Here is a 20239-nt window from a genome sequence, read left to right on the forward strand (position 1 = left end):
AAACGGCCGAAATAATGCCATGATTGCATGCCAAGAGCAATCGTGTGCTATGTGCTTCACAAAAAGTAAACAAAAAGTCGATGTCCCAACCTCAAATTTGGGTCCAGTCAATTAAGCCGGGCTGATTAATGCTGAATTGGCTTGCCATCGATAATTTCAGGATAAAATGCCAAACTAAATTAACGATTATTCTTTTTTATCCTGTTTATGCTGAACTGGTTTCAATCACCTTTGTCACAAAACCACCCTTCTTAATAATTCAGAAAGCCCAACCCTGGGTGCCAAAAAATGAAAGAAATATGGCAGATCAGTCGGAACTTTTTGTTTGAAGGCAAAGAGATTCTTGAGAACCAGGCACGATTTGCTCGGTAAAAATTGGCCTTATTTTACATCACTTTTAGGCGTTGGCAAGTGCAACAACGACGACGTTTGTTAAATTGCGGTTGGAGCAAAGATATCAATCATAAGTGGAAGACCTATTTGAACAGGAGTCATGCAATTTTATCTGCAATTTCACTTTCAACGAAACAGAGGAGAGGTGCAGAGAATGGAACCAAATTGCAGTTTATCCACCGGTTTGGATCAGAGAGAAGACTAGAGGAGTAAGTTTGAGTCTTTATCATGAAATGCCATTATTGTCATAATATTCTACAGACATGAAATATTGAAGACTTTCGCATGGCAAAATGGACCTAATTAAACATGAATGAATACCTTTGGGTCATCTATGAATGTATTGAATTCATCTGTGCTTCTCTGACAGACCTTCAGTCTTCAGTAGTTACCAAGAAGCATGTGTTGAGGCTCTCGATGCACGTCGAAATTCGCAAATGTTTCACAGGATCACGCGCACTCATCCCATTTATAGGAGGTAGGAGTACATGCACTGATTGTACACACCACACCACTTTCCTCCCACAAGCTTCAATACAAAGGAGAGAAAGTGCAGCTTGAATTGAATATTGATGGCTTCATTCACGCATTCAGTTCGGCATTTCTAATCCTACGACTATTTGCGGAAACTAGGGCACGCACATTGGTTGTTTATTAGCTTGGTTGCACCAAAAAAAAAGATATTTTGAAGTGGCAATAAAATGTGATGGGTCTTTAATTTCAATGCGGGATGTCCGAAATCGTGACCGCAAATCATGGCCCGACTCGTAAACAGCCGCACAATTTCTCTCGAATAATTGGTCCATAGAACTGTTTTTACTACTTGGTCTCGTTACGTAATCGAGATTGGGGATGTTTTAATTGGAGGCTGAGCTCATTTTCAAAACATTCTATGATTAGCTGTCAAATCAAATCTGCATTTTCTCAGTTTGTGAGCAAACACGTTTCCTTGCAACACATTATATCGTTCTTTATCAACAATCTTGAAGTAGCTCCTTTTAATTTCTGCCTTAGATACCCACTTTTTACTGCCACATCGGACTTATGAGGAGAACAAATCATTTGTTACCTACTAGAATCCCAGGTTTCCTTTAAGGAACCAAAAATAAGAGTGAATTTGAGTTTGTTTAAATAGATCTGCGTTTTCACGCCCTGCACTTCAAAATATAATAGTTTTGAACACACATAAATCTAAGAAGGTTAAAAAAAAGAAAACATTTAAAAGGATTGCAATCACACGAGTAATAAGCTTACTTACCCATTTTACTCACTTGATTGGAATTAATATTAAATAATAATGTCAAGGTTTTAATTATTATTATTTTTTTCAAAACGCGTCGCATGCTCAGTCTTGGTGTATTGAACGAGGAAAACATTGTGTTAATTGAAATCTTTTATTATTAGCTTAGACAATCAGCCCACCTCAAAGGTGTCCTGGCTACCCGCTCTTGTATCCGTTGGCCATGAATAATGCAGGCTAAGAGGTTCTTAATGTGAATCAATGCAATTGAGCCCGTCTATCTTTACCTTATTCAGATCGCTCTATTAGCCCAAGGCGAATGTCACTAGACGCGGATGTCTCCATGGGAAGCTGTTTATGCTTAGTTTGTATAAAGGTACAGTCGCTTTCAGATCGCTCTTTGTCATTAGAAATGGAGCTCATGCTCGAATTACAAGGTAAACCCATTAGTCCCCGTGCCTATTGATAACAGTTCCCAGCCAAAGTGGAAATACTCTTCGGAGAGGAAAACTGCTCGAGCTGTTTTGCATTTGATTGCCGTGCATAATGGCTTAATGAGAAGCCGTTCATGTAAAGCTTATTTGCATATTAAAAGGGAGGCTGCAAATTTTGCATGATTTCGACGGATGACCTAATTTGAAGAAGCAGGTTCTAGGTGGCAAGGTGGTAAGTTATGAATCATGTTGAATTATTCTCCTATGCCCACGTCATTTCCATCCATGATTCCGCTTTTTGTCCCGAGTATCGAAGCCAGTTGTTCTGATGGGAGCTCGATAAGGCCCAAGTGAACTTACTTTTTTGGTGGGATCCTGATTGACCCGTGAAGAGTTTTCCAAGTTCAATCATCGATCATGCGTCAAAGCATCATGTGACTTCCCTCTGGGGGTTTCAGAGACTTTGTGCTCGCTTATCGCATTATCCCCAAAGAGAGGAGGGGGTTCTCCAAGGGTGTCGACTGAGCTCTTTTTGCCCCTCCGTCCTACAACATCTTCAGTTGATGTGCATAAGAAAATCCACGCACTAAAATTCGCTGCACAGTATCTTCGGCAAGCTTGCAATGATTTGAATTATGGGTTTGATGGTAGGTAAATTTTGGCAGTGCAAGATGACCAGTGAGCACTTTTCTATCACCACAGCAGGCAATCAGACTTAAGTTTCTGTTCTCAAGGATTGAAGAACAAAAACAGCCGGAGCTTGAATATTCAAAACACCCAAACCCTGCATACCTCAATCTCATTTTCTTCTTCTTCTTCATGCACCCAACCGTTAGCACATGCTAAAAGTGACTTCAACATGAATTGAACTGTTTTGAGGCCAAGAATGAAATCTGGATTTGAAAACACACACGGATCTCTGGGGATTCGGTTGAACAACTGCGTTTTGTTTTTTTCCAAACTGAACCGTTGGTTTAATCACTGTTCCTCTGGCTCCGTTCTTTTTCATTGGTTGGTAGGGTGGCGCATGGATGATTTTAGGGTGGCAATCTGTTGCACCTCTAATGAACGATGAAGGGTGCAAGATTGGTGACAAGAATCGAACTCGACGCTAACGACTTCACCGTTATCTAATTTTCTAGAGTACTCCCGGTTCAGAGTACGAACAGTCATCCCGCCTTAGGATCTCAGAGACATATTTGCCCGAGTGAATTCTCCTTCAATATGCACTGCAGAAGGTGTTAAAAGCGGCTGATAATGAATCACATTAGGCGGAAAAAACCGGGCCACCAAAACGTCGGGTGTTGACCTGATGTGACAAAGCACTAGCTCGATAATGACCAACACCAAGCGATGATAGATGAGTGGGTTGTAATTGGTGTGTGGCATACAAACATCGCCTGGCTTCTTCAAGGAAATTCTGATATTCAGGGACAGATGAGGGTTAGGATTTATTTCCCATTTCTTTGTAATATAGTCATAATTTTAAACCTTAGTCATTTGGGTCAATGCTAGATACTTGTACGTTGGTTCATATGAGTCTCTAGCTTTCTGACTAGATTGAACTTCTTTTTTGTCAAAACTAGCTTGTCAATAACGCCTCATTCTCGTATGTTCAGTGTTCTGAGGACTCGCTGTCAAATCGATTTGAGTTGGAGGTTTCAACCCAAGACGACACAAACAGGCCTAGAGAAAAAAGAGTTTGTTTGAATCTTCTGATTTGAACAAAGGAATACCATGAAGGAATGTGACTTCATTTCATTTCGTTCCATCATCGGTTTCATAGATCAAAGTTTCAAAATCGATTACTCGACTCTGCTTGGTGATCGAAAAAATTGTAGAGCATTTTGCTGGGCAAATAAACCATTTACGCAATTATAAGACAGTTGACAAAGACCCCTATGTTACATATCGACGCTTCATTCTTGTTACTTGTGTTAATAAATTGATCCAAGGAACGTGGTTCTTTTTTAGCAGAGATGGAGTGATAAGATCAGCAGAATTTTCTTAGGTTCCTAATGACAGTAATCTTTCTCGGCGCTTCCATGAGGCTCTTTGTCGTCGGTTGTTTGGAAGCTGGATCGATTGCACATTAACTCTTAATGCCTCATCTCATTTGAGCTCATTTGCTCATCTCCCCCCACCATTTCCTTTCGTTCGTTTCCATCTTCGAGATGTCCCCTTGGTCCCCTTGACATCCACCAGATCGCCTTAATCTTTAACAAACACGCATGGAACAGTGCCCAAACACAGTGTTCCAAATTCCATCACATCCGAATAAAATGCTAGTGGAACGCACACGAACTAAGCTCCAGATCTTGGGGAATGAATGAATTTTCAGCAAAGTACAGTAACCAGTATGTGGGTGGGTATGGGAAAGGAAAAAGGTCACTTCCAAGTTCCAACTTAGACCTCGTGGAACAAGAGGCTAATGGACCGGCACCTCGGACAATGGAGCTGCGATCGATGAGGAACTTGTTTGGGGAATTGCCATATAAGGCAAATTAAGGTAGTTCTGAATACTCTGCGAGGAACGTTGGAGAGATAGTTAGAATGGAAATGGGGTCAATATCTTCAAGTGGAAGAGAACAATGGAACGTGGAAGCAGATTCCGCGTTTCTTGACCTTCTTCCCTACTGAAGAACACTTCTAGTATCCTTGATCTGGCAGACAAGAACTTTGTCATTTTTACTCACTCCAAGGTTTTGGGAAAGATAGTAGATAGAGGGTGAGCTTTTATCATTAACTCACCTAGGCGGGCAGAGGGGTCTTCTTGTCTTAGAAAGAGAGGATAATTTGTCAAGCCGAGAGTGACATGTGAGTTTGTTCCATTGCTATCAAAACGTGAGTCCTTGAAACGAAAATAACTCTCATTTTCTTGCACTCTCCGAATATCCCATTACCAACTCATTTTGGACAAGAGGTACAAATGATTTTTACAGGATCACACACAAAGCAAACTCAAATGGCGGCCAGGATGAAATAAGAATACGGCTTGATTAAAGAAAGGAAAAACAAGGTTGTTGAATCTTCCTTTGCCATAGCAAAAAGTTGTTGGCAGAAGTCCCCTAAAAATATGATTGCAAAGAATATGAGTGTATTTCTATCTAAAAAATGTGTACACAATGACAAAAAAAGGGAGCAGTTCAGTTTTGAGGATAACAACTCGACAACTTTTTCCCACCAATTCCACATCTGAATAATTTAGCCGGCGATCTGTGGCTAGTTTTATGCTACAAAAAGTATACTCTCCAATTTGTCCATCTTTTTGCTTTTCCTCGAACTGTGAGGCTTTTGCAAATAACATTTCACAAAGATGCAACAACCTGTTTGTTTAGTCTTTCATATGACAAGGTAAATTAAAGATCAAATTTGCACATGTCAGATTCGAGTGGAAATGGAGTGACAACACGGTCAAATTGTGCTGACAAAAAAAATGAAGCCTTGACATGTCTTAATCTCTTTAATGCTTTTATCTTCAAAATCTAGCTCGCTTCTTGAGATCGAGGCTTTCATTTCACACATTGAATTCGCAGACATGTATGCTGTTTTTAGACTCTTTATTTTTTTTAAGCGTACCAGTTTAAGATACAGGTAGTTTAAAACACTATGAGTAACTCCATTCCAGCACAAGATGTTATTATACTGGATAATACATGTTACAAAGCCAAATTAACATCTATTCTTCCATTCATACCATAAATGTTATGCTAATGAATTCGGCGATAAATCCATCGAAATACATAATTGATGAACAAACTTTTTCCATTCATACAAAAGCGGGTTGCCAGCTGCTAATTTCAATTACATGTCTCGTTAGCTGTAGATCAAATATCCTCATTGGAACCTTGATTTTACTTTGCCGATGTTCAAACTTAATAAAACATGTACTCCTCCCGAGCAAAGAAAAACATACAAACTTTCACTAATTTCTTCCTTGAAAATCCTTCATCCACTCCACATTATGGTTGTAGTTGATTATAAAGGAGACACATCTGTCAACGCTTCAAAAACGAGCACTTACTGAATGATCGTTCTCTTATCGCCAATATATGGGTGTTCATTCTGTCAATTTCCCCCCTCGACCAAATAACATCATGATAACGCATATTGAATTATTTTGTCAGTCACCAACAATGACCCTGAAGTGGCCACCACCCATGGACTTGAACGAAGCTTATTCTGGAATTCCAAGATCCTGAAGGTTCCCAGTCAATCACGAGTTCCCTCTTCACTCCCTAGGGACGGTGATTGATTTGGTCATGCAATTGGAGGGGTGGTTATACTACACGGTTTGAGTCTTTGAGTCTTTGGAGGATCTAAGGGGGAGGGGGGGAATATAAATCACACAAAGGCCAAACCAGAAAGGCTGAAGTCCAGCTCTAAATCTTACTTATACCGCTAGACATTTCTTTCAATCAACCTGTCATTGTATCCAACCCTGGCATTAATAATTCAAGCCACAATTGTACATTCGTATGAAGATGGTGCCATTTCTCGTCGTTAAGTCCTTTTTGAAGATAGGAATCGACCCAAATGGACGACTCTTTTTCGAGTCTAATGATGATGAACAAACCGGTCTCGGTCTCCCTCTTTCCCCCGATATATTGAACCCATTGGTTGATTTGCAAAATGATCTACTTATCCTTTTTGAGGCCCATGTGGTATGTCCCAAATGTCAACCAAATTGCAAAATATCTGCACGGTATCCATGAGGCCCCCAAGATGAAGCTGCAAACGAGCGAGCGACGGAGAAAAATAGTCGCCGGAAATAAGAAACGTGACCAGAATGATTGCCAACCTCAAGACGTAAGACCAGACCGCACACGAGCTTATGCTTGCGCTTCCTCGGTTTCTGGATGAGGGTTTCTGGGAAGGAAGATCTTATTTGCAAGTGGTCATTTAGAATGAATGCCATTCCTTCTTTATTTTAGTCCAGCATTTGGACCGACCTTAAATAAGACTTTTTGACGCTTGATAATGGAACAAATTACCGTGTCAGGATCTTGAATTTATATTTTGAATGGAGGGCCTCACATTTTATACCTTCACAGGCCCAGCAGTGTTATCAACGCACGCAACAAAAAATGATTGGTGACTTTGAAAACTGAAGTATGATGGAGTTAGATCTTGTTTTTAAATGACGCTCTGATAAGTATGAATAATTCTAAATTTGCTTTGATACTTACAGCCTATTTATTACTTTTTCTGGTTTACGGAATCCTGAATATGAGCTAATGGTGGTTTGAAATTATTTCGTTTCCCCTATTAGTCAAATAACGAGGTAAAAATTTTGCCCAAAGAATGAAAAAAGGATTTTTTGGCGTGTGGCAGCTTTGATACTCAATAATAACACAATGAACAGTTACACCAGGCCACTTGGAATTAAAACAGGGATTTCGTTTAAGCAGTTTATCTTAAGAGTGATACATTGCCTGTAGCACCATCTACCTCGTTGAGAGTCTGGGGATTTTGAACACTCAGATTGACTTGCCAGCTTGTCTCTATCACACACAGACTATTATAGTGAAATATGAATTTACCCATTATTTCTACCCACAAATACAAGTGCACAAAAAGGCTCTGTAAAAAAGGGGAAACGATTCGGTTCTTGGTCAACTTTTAAGCAGGAAAAGTCAGTCTCCATCCCTCGGACAATTAAAAACTGTAAGTGGGCAAGCAATCCACCGGAAATGAGGCCTCTACAGTTCGGTTTCTGGGGCTCGTCACGCATTTTCTGGATGAGCAGATTCTTTCTTGTTTTTGACAATTTTTCCGGCAAACTTTGGAGACATCTCAAGGACTTGCTGAACTCTTTGGGGCAGAAAATGGACCCTCGAGACTCGCTCTTCTCCCGTATCAATCGGTCAGTTGATTTTTCATCCCACCACAAATGTTGGGATTGCGGAAATTATTCACTACAAAAACTTGTCGCAACGATCGAGCGAGCCACAAAAAGTGGACAGATAAGCAAACAAAGTTTCCAGTTCTCGCTCCCAACAGCCGACATCCAAATTAGCCATTGAATCGGAGTGTCATCTGAGGATCTGACAAGCATTTCTAATCTGAAACATGACCCACTAAGAAATTGAGCTTGGTTAATATGGGATCCAATAATAACGGTCTAGACTTATTTACACTACACGGATCGGCACTTTGCGATTATAAAGGCATTACTCCTCGGCACAAAAGGAGGCTTTCCGAGGACCACAATGCCACTGAACCCTTAATGATGTGAGACATGGTTACCGGAATCATTAAATGGCACCAACACATCTCTCACCTCAAAACGTGGGATTATGAGGGCAGTCAGTTTTTTTGGCATGCTTTTCATAGCTATGATATGACTGGGGCCTATTGATCTTTGAGAAGGAGAGAACACGCCCATGGGAGAGCAAATTTAGCCCTGCCTGGTTACGAAATGTTCCCATTCGAATGAATAGGCTTGATCTGTGTGTAAAAAGTTGTTTTGGAAACAAAAAAAGTACGTTCCACTTTGATATGGAACGGGAGCACGTGGTCGGCTGTTTGAAGTATACAAGTAAGGTGTATTTATTTTACGGGTAGATGACCCTAGAGTCACCACTAAGCAGGCACACAGACAGATCAAATTGATGGCTTTCATTTACTCGTGGTTGTGTTTTTGGATCCCTTTTGCGGCTCTGTGCCCCATTTTTTGTGCCTACTTTTTAGCTTTCCAAACCTCATGCTCCAGGGAAAAGAGCAAAAAACGGGACTGGATTGATTATCGCCTTCAGCTAAGAAGAATCCAATATTACTTTTGAACCAGACGTGTTCCGGTGTTTCAAGATGCTTGGATCCAAAAGGACGAGTTGTGTTCTGTTCTGATGTACGTAGGATCTCTTTGGAATATGTACAAAGAGTATGGATGGTATCGAGTCAATGAAGAAAGATTCCAATACGTTTACTAGGGACGCTCTCGTCTTTACAACATCTCAGTTGAGTATTTTATGAGCGAGCTTCGTCGCTCTCCGAGAAAAGTACGCCTTGGCCGTACAGCAGCTCTCGTCTTTACAACATCTCAGTTGAGTATTTTATGAGCGAGCTTCGTCGCTCTCCGAGAAAAGTACCCTTCTCGAGTTGTTGTACTACGTACGTACGTATCTGTATGTGGGTGTGGGAGTGAGGCTGCTGCATTGGTGTGTGAATGCTTATTTGGCATCATCGTTTCTCTCCCATTTCCTATTTCTCGGCTCGCAACAAAGCATGAAGTATCACCCATGTTCCCATGGGATTCACAACCATGGATACTAGGTCCCATTCAAGACCCTCTTCGAGCTCCTTTCCCCATTTTCACCCCCCCCTTGGATTCTCCCTCAAAATAGGCTTGAACGAGATCCTAGCGGGATCTCCAAAAGCATAGACTGGTTGTTCCATGCGAGTATTATGATTGTACCAACGTTGGAACACTAAATTGGCGCAAATTTCAGAATGAGATCCACCCAGAGATTGGAATGCAGTAGAGCAAATTGGAGTCAGATTTGATACGACAAAAAAGACGCCAATTCAGCTTGGAGATGAGGCATTTTTCGGTCTTTTAACCCAGTTGCAGAATCAGATGGAACAACAACTTTCCTGAAGGGACCTTTATGAACGAGGCTGGCTAGAAGAGAAAAGTTTCCTCAGAATACGCGTTCCAAACATTCCTTTCTTGTTTTTCCTGAGGCACAAATGCAAGAATACTTGATGCTTAGGAACTGTTTGGTAGTAGAAACAATTGTCTTGACTACTTATATAAATGTGCAGATGTGCCGAGTCCATTACGCAAATTGGTTGACGATCACACCATCGTGGCAAAATTGGCCAATGAGCTCGAGGTTAGGCAAATATTTGCCTTCATTTTAGATCGCAAGTGCAGTACTTATTATTTCCATGAGATGAACCCTCTTTCAACGCGTATCCTTATCATATTGTTTTTGAAAGTAGCCATTCCCCAGCCTTGGATCGAATTTCTTGGGAGAAACAAGCAAACTGTTTGGACAACAAAAACGCTTACGGAGGGGGTGGATGGAGAAAGTTTGGAGCGTATGTATCTGTTGACTTTTCTCATGCTCCTTAAGTCGATGGGGGGGAACACTGTGGTGAAAGCCACTTAGCTCTTAAACCATAGTTCTAAGTGAGTCACATCAGCAAAACTGAAGATGCTTCAGAGAAGCATGATTCTTTGTCAGTCGAACTTTTGTCCTCTTATTTGTGCAATATAGACTTATTCTAATGTTTTTCCAGGTGAGCTTTGGAACGATGGCATCCTCAGCTGAAACATTGGACAGGTCAACCCTGAAATCAACCGCCTACCAAACCTCAACTGTACCGGGTGTGGCTACTAATGGGGATAAGAAATGTTGCGATGTTCATTGCAACAGCTTGTGGTCCATCTGGTACGGGCTAATTGTCTTGGGGTTCCACGCTTTCCTCATCTACAAGGCCGTCTCCCTTTTCCTGATCTATGTGGCCTTTCCTTGGCCAGATGGACGCCAGCCTTATCTGGAACTCAACATTTACGTTGGGCTGGTGGGGGCGGGTGTGGTCCTTTTGCCGTTCTACTTCATCTCGTTCATGTTCAAGATTGGCAACCTGGCCAATGATGGATACAAGTTGGGATACAAACTCTCGGCTTGTGCCATGGACCCGCCTTCAGTTCTGGCCCGATCCTCGGGCGTGGTCAGGAACGCCTGGCATCATGGCGGTCCCACGGCCCCATTCATTCATTTGGTGTCTGCGTTCTGTTTCGTGCTCCCCAAGATCTTCATCCAAGCGAGGCTCATTGATGTCGGATTCCTAAGCCAAGGTAAGACAGGGCAAGGGAGGTCTTTATTTGGAGCCCGATGGCCAAAAGGGGTCCTTTTCGGACAGATTGTCTCCCAAACGGACACAGAGGTGGCCCAACTAACGATGCTATGAATTCCAAGTGGAACACTTGATTTTGAGTGCCCTTACCCGGCATATCTGGGCACACGAAATAGAATATGGATATGGTCTTACATGTACACATATCACAGAAGACAACCGTTTTTGAAAAGCTGAAATAGCATTTGAAATCCAGGGGATCTGTCCGGAGCCATTCATGCAAGTTTTACCAGACTCGAAAGTTTGCTCAGCACGAAATACTTCTTTCAAAAGAGAGACCGAGTCCCACCCCCCAAAGTTGATAGTTGGTCGTCGAGCCTTGTCGTTCCACCCTCAAACCGAAAGAGAAAGTCAGACATTTCATGTTCAGTAAAAGGGGACCGAAAAGAAGAGTGAGGGGCAGTGGGGGGAGGAGAGAAAACTCTCATTTTACCTTGGAACACCCGGGACACTGAAACTGGAATGGCAACTTTTGCTCTAATTCCGACATTCCGTGTTAAGAAATTTACTTGGAACCCTGGAACCAACCAAGCCAGTTGGCAGATCATAATCAGACTCTAAAGCTCGCTCCGCTTGACATCGTCTCCCCTCGTTCTCTTGCCTTTATGAGCTTTAGAAGTTGTTCCAAAAATTGGGAACAAGGTTGGCTTGTGCCAGCGAGCGCCGCGATTTCCCGCTTATGACGCCACATTCAATCCTAGCCTGAAATAGTCATGCAATTTTCATGAATACATCAAAGGTCAATCCTCTGTTGAAGTTCACATGGCCGAGGAGCATTGATTTTAGTAGATATCAGCAAGTCTGGATGACACTTTTCTGGACCTCAAATTGATCAAGGCTCCTCGAATAGATTAATAATATTCTTCCCCTCGTCACGAAGCCTCCTCGAGGTTCATATTGTATGAGGGGGGAGGGGGACATTAAATCTCGCGCCTGAGGTCACTCTGAGCAATCACCATCCAACCACCCCTCCAGTGGCTTTGATATTACGTAGTCCATGCCTTGGTTGATGCGAAGTGGATTGCGGCTTGTCGGATACTTTTTGGTTGAGTGGGAACGTCATCTGCAAATCATGCCTCGTCCCCCTTCTCGTTCACGTCCCTTTCCCAAGTTTTGGACCATTTCGTGTTGGTGCAACATTTGGCTTCACAGTGAACCTTGGGTTGCTCACTCCCACCCCTTCCCTCTTCCTGGTCTCTCTAGTTGGCCGACCATGTTCCTCTTCAACTGAAGAGAGAGAGATAGGCCCTGTGATTGGAACTTGGTGGGGACTAGGAAGGGTGGGCGACCGGCCAATATGGACAATTGGGATGGGATCAGGGGTGGAATAAATTGGGAATAAGTGAGGATTTGACGCTCTCCGCTTGTTTCCTGGTACGAGGGACAAGATTACAATGAGATTCGGAAAGTTCCTTTATCCAGGCTTGATTAGCTCTTCTCCTCTCTTTGCTTACAAATAGGGCAAAATGAACCGGTGTTTCGGGGTGACCAAGATAAATTTCGCCTTCCATAAAAATCAGGACAGAGAAGATGAAACCACATTTTCTGGGGGTAATGTTGGATGAAGCTAAATCACCCCTCTTCATGCAATGTATGGGTTCGTAAGAGGAAGGGATAGATCCACATGAGTATTCTAGGAGTCCATGAAACATCCCAAAAAGGGAAGAAGGAGGGGGATAATGTTCCAAGGTTCCATAAAAAGTGGACTTGCCTTTTAGGTACTCCCTTTCTCTCCCTTCTTTCAATGTGAAAGTCGATGATGGCATTACTCCCTGGGTCTTTATTAGGTAATCGAACTGCTTCAAAGACGCATTTCGTTCTTCAATTCACTTTTTCATGTGAAATTTATTTCTTCCTGCTCTGGTCAGGTTGATTTCAAAATTCCCCAAATCCAATATTGGAATACATTCTTGTGAGAGCTTGCTTTTGTGTTCCCTCACCTTGGGAACATGGAACCACCGTTCATCAACTCACCTTTTCAAATAGATCCATGGCCAGTGTTGTCTGGTCAGCAAATAAATTCCGCGAGTAACGCAGAAAAAGCAATCTACGCAAACACATAAAAGGCAACATTTTCTTGCTTTTATTGTGTGATCCCACATCCCACCCCTGAGGCAATGAAGTCGCACGTCCCCGCCACAGATATGCCATGCAAGGGTTAGATAAGACGTGTCCCAAAACATCAAACCAAAAATCCCAAGGACGCCTCAATGGGCACGATCCCACGTTTTGTTTGTCAAGGCCTTGCTTGATCCCAGATTGGATCTGGAAGCTGGACCATTCGATTTTATCTGTATGTCTTTGGATCAGATATGCGTCGTTGAAAGACTCGTTTTTTCTTACTTCCTTTCTTTCCCTTCCGGATCCCTTCATGCCAATAGTCTGTTTCTTAACTTCCCTTGTACAATTTCCCCCTCCCTCGATCCGACTGAGGAACAAGTCACGTCCTCGGGGAGCTTTGGAACACCGCTCTTGCTTGGGTCGGTTTGGAACAGGGAATAAGGAAGGAAGGAAGGTCTAGACACTCGTTCCTCAAGTCAAAAGGTGGATTTCCTGTTCCTCCACATTATGAGTTGGAACTTTGGTTAGCTCCTATGGCCGGCTCTCCAACAGAATTCGGTAACATGCTCCTTCATGAATTGGACCACTGAAGCTCAAAAGAATAGTGGAGGGCTAGAACACTAGGACCAGTCCATCTTCTGGTTCTCTGTAAATACATTCAACCCTACGCAAAAAAGTGAGTCGCTACCGAGGAGTCAGTCACATAATAAGGGTCCCAAGAATTCTCGCTTGGGTTGGTTTTTGTGTGTCTTTGAGGTGGTTGAAGAGGGAGGATATGACGCCCCAGGATCCATTTACCTTTTTTTCCAATAATACATCTAAAGGGGGGAACAGAAAGAGAGAAAAAGAGCCTGCTTGTTCTCCATTTTCTCACTGTGTTGTTTTCTCACATGCACCTAGCACTGTCCTAGTGCTACATACATAGTGAAGATAGAACCAGAGATTCGGTCGAATGGAGCTCACGTTTTTGTGCTTTGTGTACCTACCAGGCGACCTTTTTTCTGTGCCTTTTTCGCTTTGGCACTACCCCCCTTGGCAGGATCAGGAAAAGTTCAGTTTTAGGGGGAAAAACACTTGCTCATTTATCAATGATGACAGCTTTTGTAGAGGAGAAAACTTTGCCGGAGCCAATGACCAGGAAAATTTTATAAGAAGTCGATTTCTATGGCAAGCACGGAGACCTGATGGAGGAAATTAGAAATTAGATCTCATTGAGAAGCAACCCAAAAAGAGGGAAAATGATTGACTCATTCTTTTCCTCGTGGTCCTTTGTCTTGTTTTGGCATTTTTGTGAGGCCAAAATGTGATCTCTCAGACGTCGTGTCATTTTTCCAGACAAAATTGCAAAATGTATCACATGTCTGAGCGAAACTCGAGAATTTAAAAGAATTACATTTTTGCCTAGAGACGCAATCTGAGGAAGGGTCTCATCACTCACAAAGCAAGTTACTCCTTATAATGCCATCCGGCTTTTACATGTTCCATCGCGACCAAGCCTCCTAGTGCGCATCATTTAATCCGCTCCCTCAGTCCAACCAACCAGCGCCTCAATGGTTCAGTCTTCGTACTTCCAACCATCAGCTGTCTCCTCTTAATCTGGTTCTCTTTCCGTTGGGGGCTCCAAGTTCCAACCCGAAGAGATCTTGTGCAAATATCCGGCATGATTCATAGGGAAATCCCTGGGCTTAAGCGGAGAACACAAGCTGTTCCCGGGGAGGAAAGCTGTCATCCAGACCGATTGAAAACGTGTTCCACAAGCATCCTTGATGAACACAATATGAGTCATGCTTGGAGTGAAACTTTTTAGATGAGATATTTTAGTTACATGTTGAGCACTCAACTTCAGAACAAAGCGTATTAATGAATGCAAAAGATCGTGCTTAGTCAGGCGTGAACTCTCGCAATCCGAGAAAGAAAGGGCAGGAAACGACAAGAAAGTCATGATGGCAACAAGATCGAGCAATCGCCTTGATCAATCATTGCCCCCTCAGTTTACTGTTGGAGCTTCCATGTTGTTCACATTTGCCCTGGGATGGATCAAGTTGATGGGGGATGATTTCTCCTCTTCATTTTGGATCAACATGGATCTGGTCAGCTGATTGGTATCAGACAAAGCAGATTATTCATGATTTGGCCGAACGATAAGTCAATGTCTCTTTGCTGGTCGGAAGATTTGGCACAGATGGCAGCTGCCAGCTTCCATTTGCTATTTGTCTCCAGGATTCGATATTCAGCTCAACGAACCCGGCCATATATTTCTTTTTTCTGGCCCCAAGCCATTTGAAAAGAGCTATTCGACCGCTTATCTGAAAGTAGCCGCTTGACCTCGCCAAAGGCCATAATTGGGGACCTCGGCCTATAATGGCCGAAAGGTTTTCGCTTAACTTGCTAGAAAGATGTCTAGACAGTGTTGAAGGACCCTGACTCAATCTCCATTGATTTCGTCTTGGGCGAATCAAGAGGAGCTCGACCGAGAAAGCTTTGAAATTGAATCTTTCCAATCGAAGCTCAACAGATCCATTGAACCTGGCTTTGGAACAGGGCTGGATCAGTTGTGAGTCTGGCAACGAGATATGTCCCATCTTTATCCTCTCGACATTTTACGCTCTGTACTTGACTGGAAGTGAAGGGGGAAAGAGAAGGAAGAGAGAGACAATCTCCTCTTTTCTTCCTTCTCCCCGATGTTCCCCCAATTTTCGAGGAAAGATTGATGGATTTCCCTCTTTTGGAACAATCTCGTTCGTTTCAATATAAAACCTATCTGCTTGATGTTCGTCCGGTCTTGAGTGAGAGGGTTTTTTTCCGACGTCCCATTCGGATTTCATGATTCGAGTGCAAAAAGATCCACTTAAGTTGTCCGCAATGCATTTGAACCGGGAAAAGATACTGTTTCCAAGGCTTTTGGAGAAGTCCTTTGATTTAATACCTAAGTGCATTACATAATCCACAGCCTGGGTGTGTGCGTGCAATCTCAGCTTTTAATAACAGGGGAGAATTCAATTATCTCCTCCCCCTTCAACGCCATGGAAGAAAGTATCCTTCTTTGCCTACAAACCCGGCCCTCTACGCAAAGTGTAGCTCAGCACTTGTCTTCCCTCGTTTTGCTCGTCCTTTCGACTGTATGTACCTTCCTACCCTGGTCTGTGAGTACCTTCATTACCAAGCCTTTGACTTCTAACCCCTGCGTGGCTTCTTTGGGAGAGAGGCTCATCTTTCCCCTTCGTTTCAAGTTGACTTGGAGCGCTGAAGAATACACGGGGCTTGAACACTGAGCAATTTTATCGAAAACTGACTCGGTTTAAGCAAAAACTGTTAGGCATTTAGGCAAAAAGTGTTCAAATGGAAATGGTCACATTTGCGCCAAAGTACATGATTTGAATAATCCTACTCTGGGCTCGCTTGAAAAATACTGTTTTTAAAATGGAATTTTGAAGAGCGGCTCAATCAAACTATTGGAGCTTTTTTCAATGACCTCCCAACAGTTTCGAGGTGGAGTGGAGAGAGTGTGGTTTCTTTTTCCTCTTAGTTGAGTCAATTTAATAAATGAAGGGGTTTCATTTTTTAAAGGATGTAGTGTAGCTGAGTGGTAACGCGAACAAGCCTAGAATTAAGAATCAGATGCTGTGGGTTCGAATCCCCGTGCCGAGACGATGTGAAGACCGGCTTTGAGCATGAAATTGACGTCACGGAAAGGTGAAAAAAGTCCAGAGTTCAGCGGGTTCACGTGAACAAACTTGATCTAGTCTCTGAATCGCTAATGATTGGTTAGGTGTTCCAAACAGTTTTTAGAAGAAAAAAAATCAAGCCAATTACCATAGTTGACGCCAGGTGGTGCTTTTTATGCCCATAGTCTTTCTCTCACAATGTTGTGCACCCGCGTTTCTGGACATGTTTGAGTTCTGGTAATGAGTTTCTTGGGAAAACATTTCGTCCATTTGCACCCATTCCATTAGTGACATCTTAAAAAGTAATTTCAGTCTTACAAATACTTTCATTCACATATATTCCAATCGGGATGTATTCGATGAAAAATAGAGCAAATATAAAAACTCAGCTTCGTAAAGTGACCTGAAGTTTTAGAGCTTTACTAAATTCAAATCAGAGGGATTAGCCCTACAAAATGTAAAACAATTGACCAGTTTCAATTTTATCTTGTGGCATTTTACCCAGTGTTTGCTAAGTGCGAGCGGCTGAAAACGTGTTTGGCACAAGCTCCCCTCAAATTGCACCACCATTTAGAACCTTGTTGACCCAATTCCGAGCCCTTCTTCTTAAATTCAAATTCCTAGGAGGAAACCGGGAGCAATGGCAACGCCTGCGTGCTCGGCTCCAAGCTCTTCACCTCTAATCACACTTGCGCCAATGGACCGAGCATTGGACTGGGGCTTTGTTAACTAGGTGTTCCCCATTATAGATTCTGTCTAGTGCAGGTTTTTTGAACCGATGCCATCAAAGTTCATGGTGCATCGGATGCAGTTCCTGACCGCATTCTGTTCCGTGGGTGATTGTTCCAAGGCGCATTTCTCTTTGGAATTGTTTGACGAACTCTTAAGTTGGTTTAGGATTCCATGCACGCTCCTGGATGTAATTGTTTCTCTTTGGTGGGTTAGTTGTTCCAATTTTGGACCACCGAAGATGAGCACCAACGTGGAAATCAGTTCGACGTCGGAACCAATGGAAAAATGGTCGTGGACGAGAGTTTGTAAGTTTGTTCGGATAAACTTTTCAACCACAGGTCGCTTCGCTGTAAGTGTTCCATCAGAAAGGGTCACATTTTTGTGAATGTTCCAAATTTGAATATTCCTGTTCTTTGGACCATTGGACTTTCGCGAAGATTTAAATTTTTGAATTTTGATGAGAGACTCCATCAAACTTTCTAGGCTCTTCACAAATGGGTTAATTTGTTCTCGACAGGATCCCATCATGTGGGATTGAGTTCCATTCCACATTCTCAACCGGTTCACTTCAACATTATGTTCACTTGAAAGTTGCTTTTGTGTCGATTGTGCCTCAGGGAAATTGGGAAATATGTTATCCCGGACTGGAATTCAAACCTTTTCAATGGCGAGCAGGGGACCTCCAATGTGCCCTCAGATGCCATTCTTACTTTGGAAGCCTTTTCCGAAAGCTAGCGTGGCAACCCTGGGCACCATCAGAAAAGGAAACAGATCGGGGACCAATGCCAAGAAAAGCTCCCATAAATCCAAATTCAATTCCGTAATGTCCCTTTGAGAGAACTCTGTTCACAGGAGTGCCTTTTGATGTGAAATTTAAGTCGCAGCACCTTGAACAGGGAACAAGCTAATCCAATCTCAATGCTTCCCCTTTAAAGACATCAATATTAACCAACGTAGATCTCAGTCAAAGATCAGATGTTTTCCTGGCTCAATGTATGATCTTAGTTATGAATATGATAATAAACTCCCTTTACGTGTATGTCTCCTATTCCAAAATATGGAGGCAAATAAGGTTCCTCAGGCTTCAAAAGCTTAAGTTCACTTTCTCAACGAAGATAGATAACTTGGAGTTAATTAAGATACCTCGTTGATTGCAATCCTTCCTTCTTGGTAAGTTAGGAAATGAAACACTTTCCCAAATTCCCGTCCCTTTTGATTCCCCTATCTTAAACTGAAGATGCTTAACCTAAGCCAACGTGAATGTAGAACCTCAATTAACTACGTCTTTACCGGAAGCAAATGACCTTTGAAGACGAAGTAAGTAATCTCAGAACTTGGAAGTGACCAAAGTTTTTGCTTTCAAAGCCTAAGCGTCAACGCTAAAAAAGTTGCACTCAAGTCAATGATGAGGGAAGAAGAAGGACTCGAGTTAGGGCCCTGCGAAGAGCGATGGACCAAGTTTTTCTTTGTCAGTGTTGTGCTTGTTCAAGTAAATTATCTTGGAACACCCAGGCCAGTTCATCCTAGAAGCAAGTTCATTATTGCTCTATTCCAATATTCTTTTTTAAAATGGCTCTCACACCATTTGGAAATGGGCAAAGACGGCCGGTTGGAACATCAATAATTGATGAAGATCCCCCTTTTTCGTCGGATGCTGCTGCTGGCTATGAATATTCAGGGAGAGAAGGGGAGATATATTTATGGTCCATCATTTCCTGAGAATGACTCAACGATTTCGTTCTTCCTCTCAATTGAGCTTGGTCATCTTTTTTCGCCAAGTTCATGCTCCAATGAAGGGCGGTTCCAAGAGAGCAAAGGACCAAGAATCCAAGTTCCAAATAGTTTGTTAAGAATTAATTGAGAAGGACCGTACGGAATAGGAGGGGAGGAGTGTTCGAAATCCACAAAGAATTCCAGACCAGAATAGGAACAGAGAAAGGAGAGGAGGAACTGGGAAGTTGGAAGTGCAAAATTGCTTAAATTCATGACAGAGCCAATGGCCTTTCCTATACTAAGCCCACCATTTTAAATCTCCTTAAATAGGTTTGCTTTTGCCAGAGGTGGTCTATTAAGAAGATAGGAGAGCTGCTGAACGGCCATTTCTTGCGAAGTCGCTTAATAAGCCGCGAGTGAGTTGGAGCCTTTAGTGGCACATTTTAACACTTCTGTCCCACAGATGGGACGGGAAAGTAAACCGAGATCGTCCCACACGGAAAAGCAAATAGTTTCAAATAGCGAGCCTTTCAAGACGTTCCAGAACAAGGGGAAAGAGAATGCGGAAACGAGCGAAGACATGTTCCATATGGAGTAAAGCGTACCAACCCTCTTTAATTAATTAAGAACCCTCGAAGCGCGAATAAAACTCTCCCCGCATTTATACAACACTAAAGAGGTTCCATTTAATTGTGGCTTCCATGACGCCATATGAACCCATCATTTCGGTTTCGTGGACTTCAACTTCCTGTCTTTTTCATTTTCAGACCACGTGTGGAAAACTGACCTTGACTGGCTGGTCCCTCATCAGGATCGATTGGTGATCCTTCAGTTCCTCACGGGTGGGGCTATCAACATGTCCAGTACTACCACTCAGGCCCCGTATCACCACCCAGCGGCACAAATCCGCGAGTATCTGGAGCAACAAGACACGTGGTGGCCAGTGACCCCGGAATTTCTCAATTACGCCGTGGCCTTGCTCGTCTACAGCGTTCGTTATCCCTCGGTCTTCTGGAATACAAATAAGGCCTTCTCGTTCCTGTTCTCGCTCCAACTTTTTGCCAACTCAATTCAGGTAGGAGGAAGAGAACGCCCAGCGATGGGTTAAGCTTCCGCACAAAACGGAAATCTCT

The 20239-nt window shown here is 42.7% G+C and overlaps 1 protein-coding gene across 2 annotated transcripts in view; it reads left to right on the forward strand.

Moving 5' to 3' along the window:
• The window catches only part of LOC131879993 (uncharacterized), a 30313-nt gene that overhangs the window by 1805 nt on the left and 8269 nt on the right, over positions 1-20239 (forward strand). Inside the window, exons 2-3 of one of the 2 annotated variants that reach the window (XM_059226491.1) lie at positions 10315-10876; positions 19874-20181. In XM_059226491.1, the coding sequence (XP_059082474.1) occupies positions 10330-10876; positions 19874-20181 (855 nt within the window). In that variant the 5' untranslated portion in view covers positions 10315-10329. Of the gene's footprint in view, positions 1-10213; positions 10877-19873; positions 20182-20239 lie in introns of those variants that run through there. The other variant, XM_059226490.1, reaches the window with a different exon arrangement.

This window comes from Tigriopus californicus, chromosome 5 (assembly GCF_007210705.1).
Source record: "Tigriopus californicus strain San Diego chromosome 5, Tcal_SD_v2.1, whole genome shotgun sequence".
NCBI lineage: Eukaryota > Metazoa > Arthropoda > Copepoda > Harpacticoida > Harpacticidae > Tigriopus > Tigriopus californicus.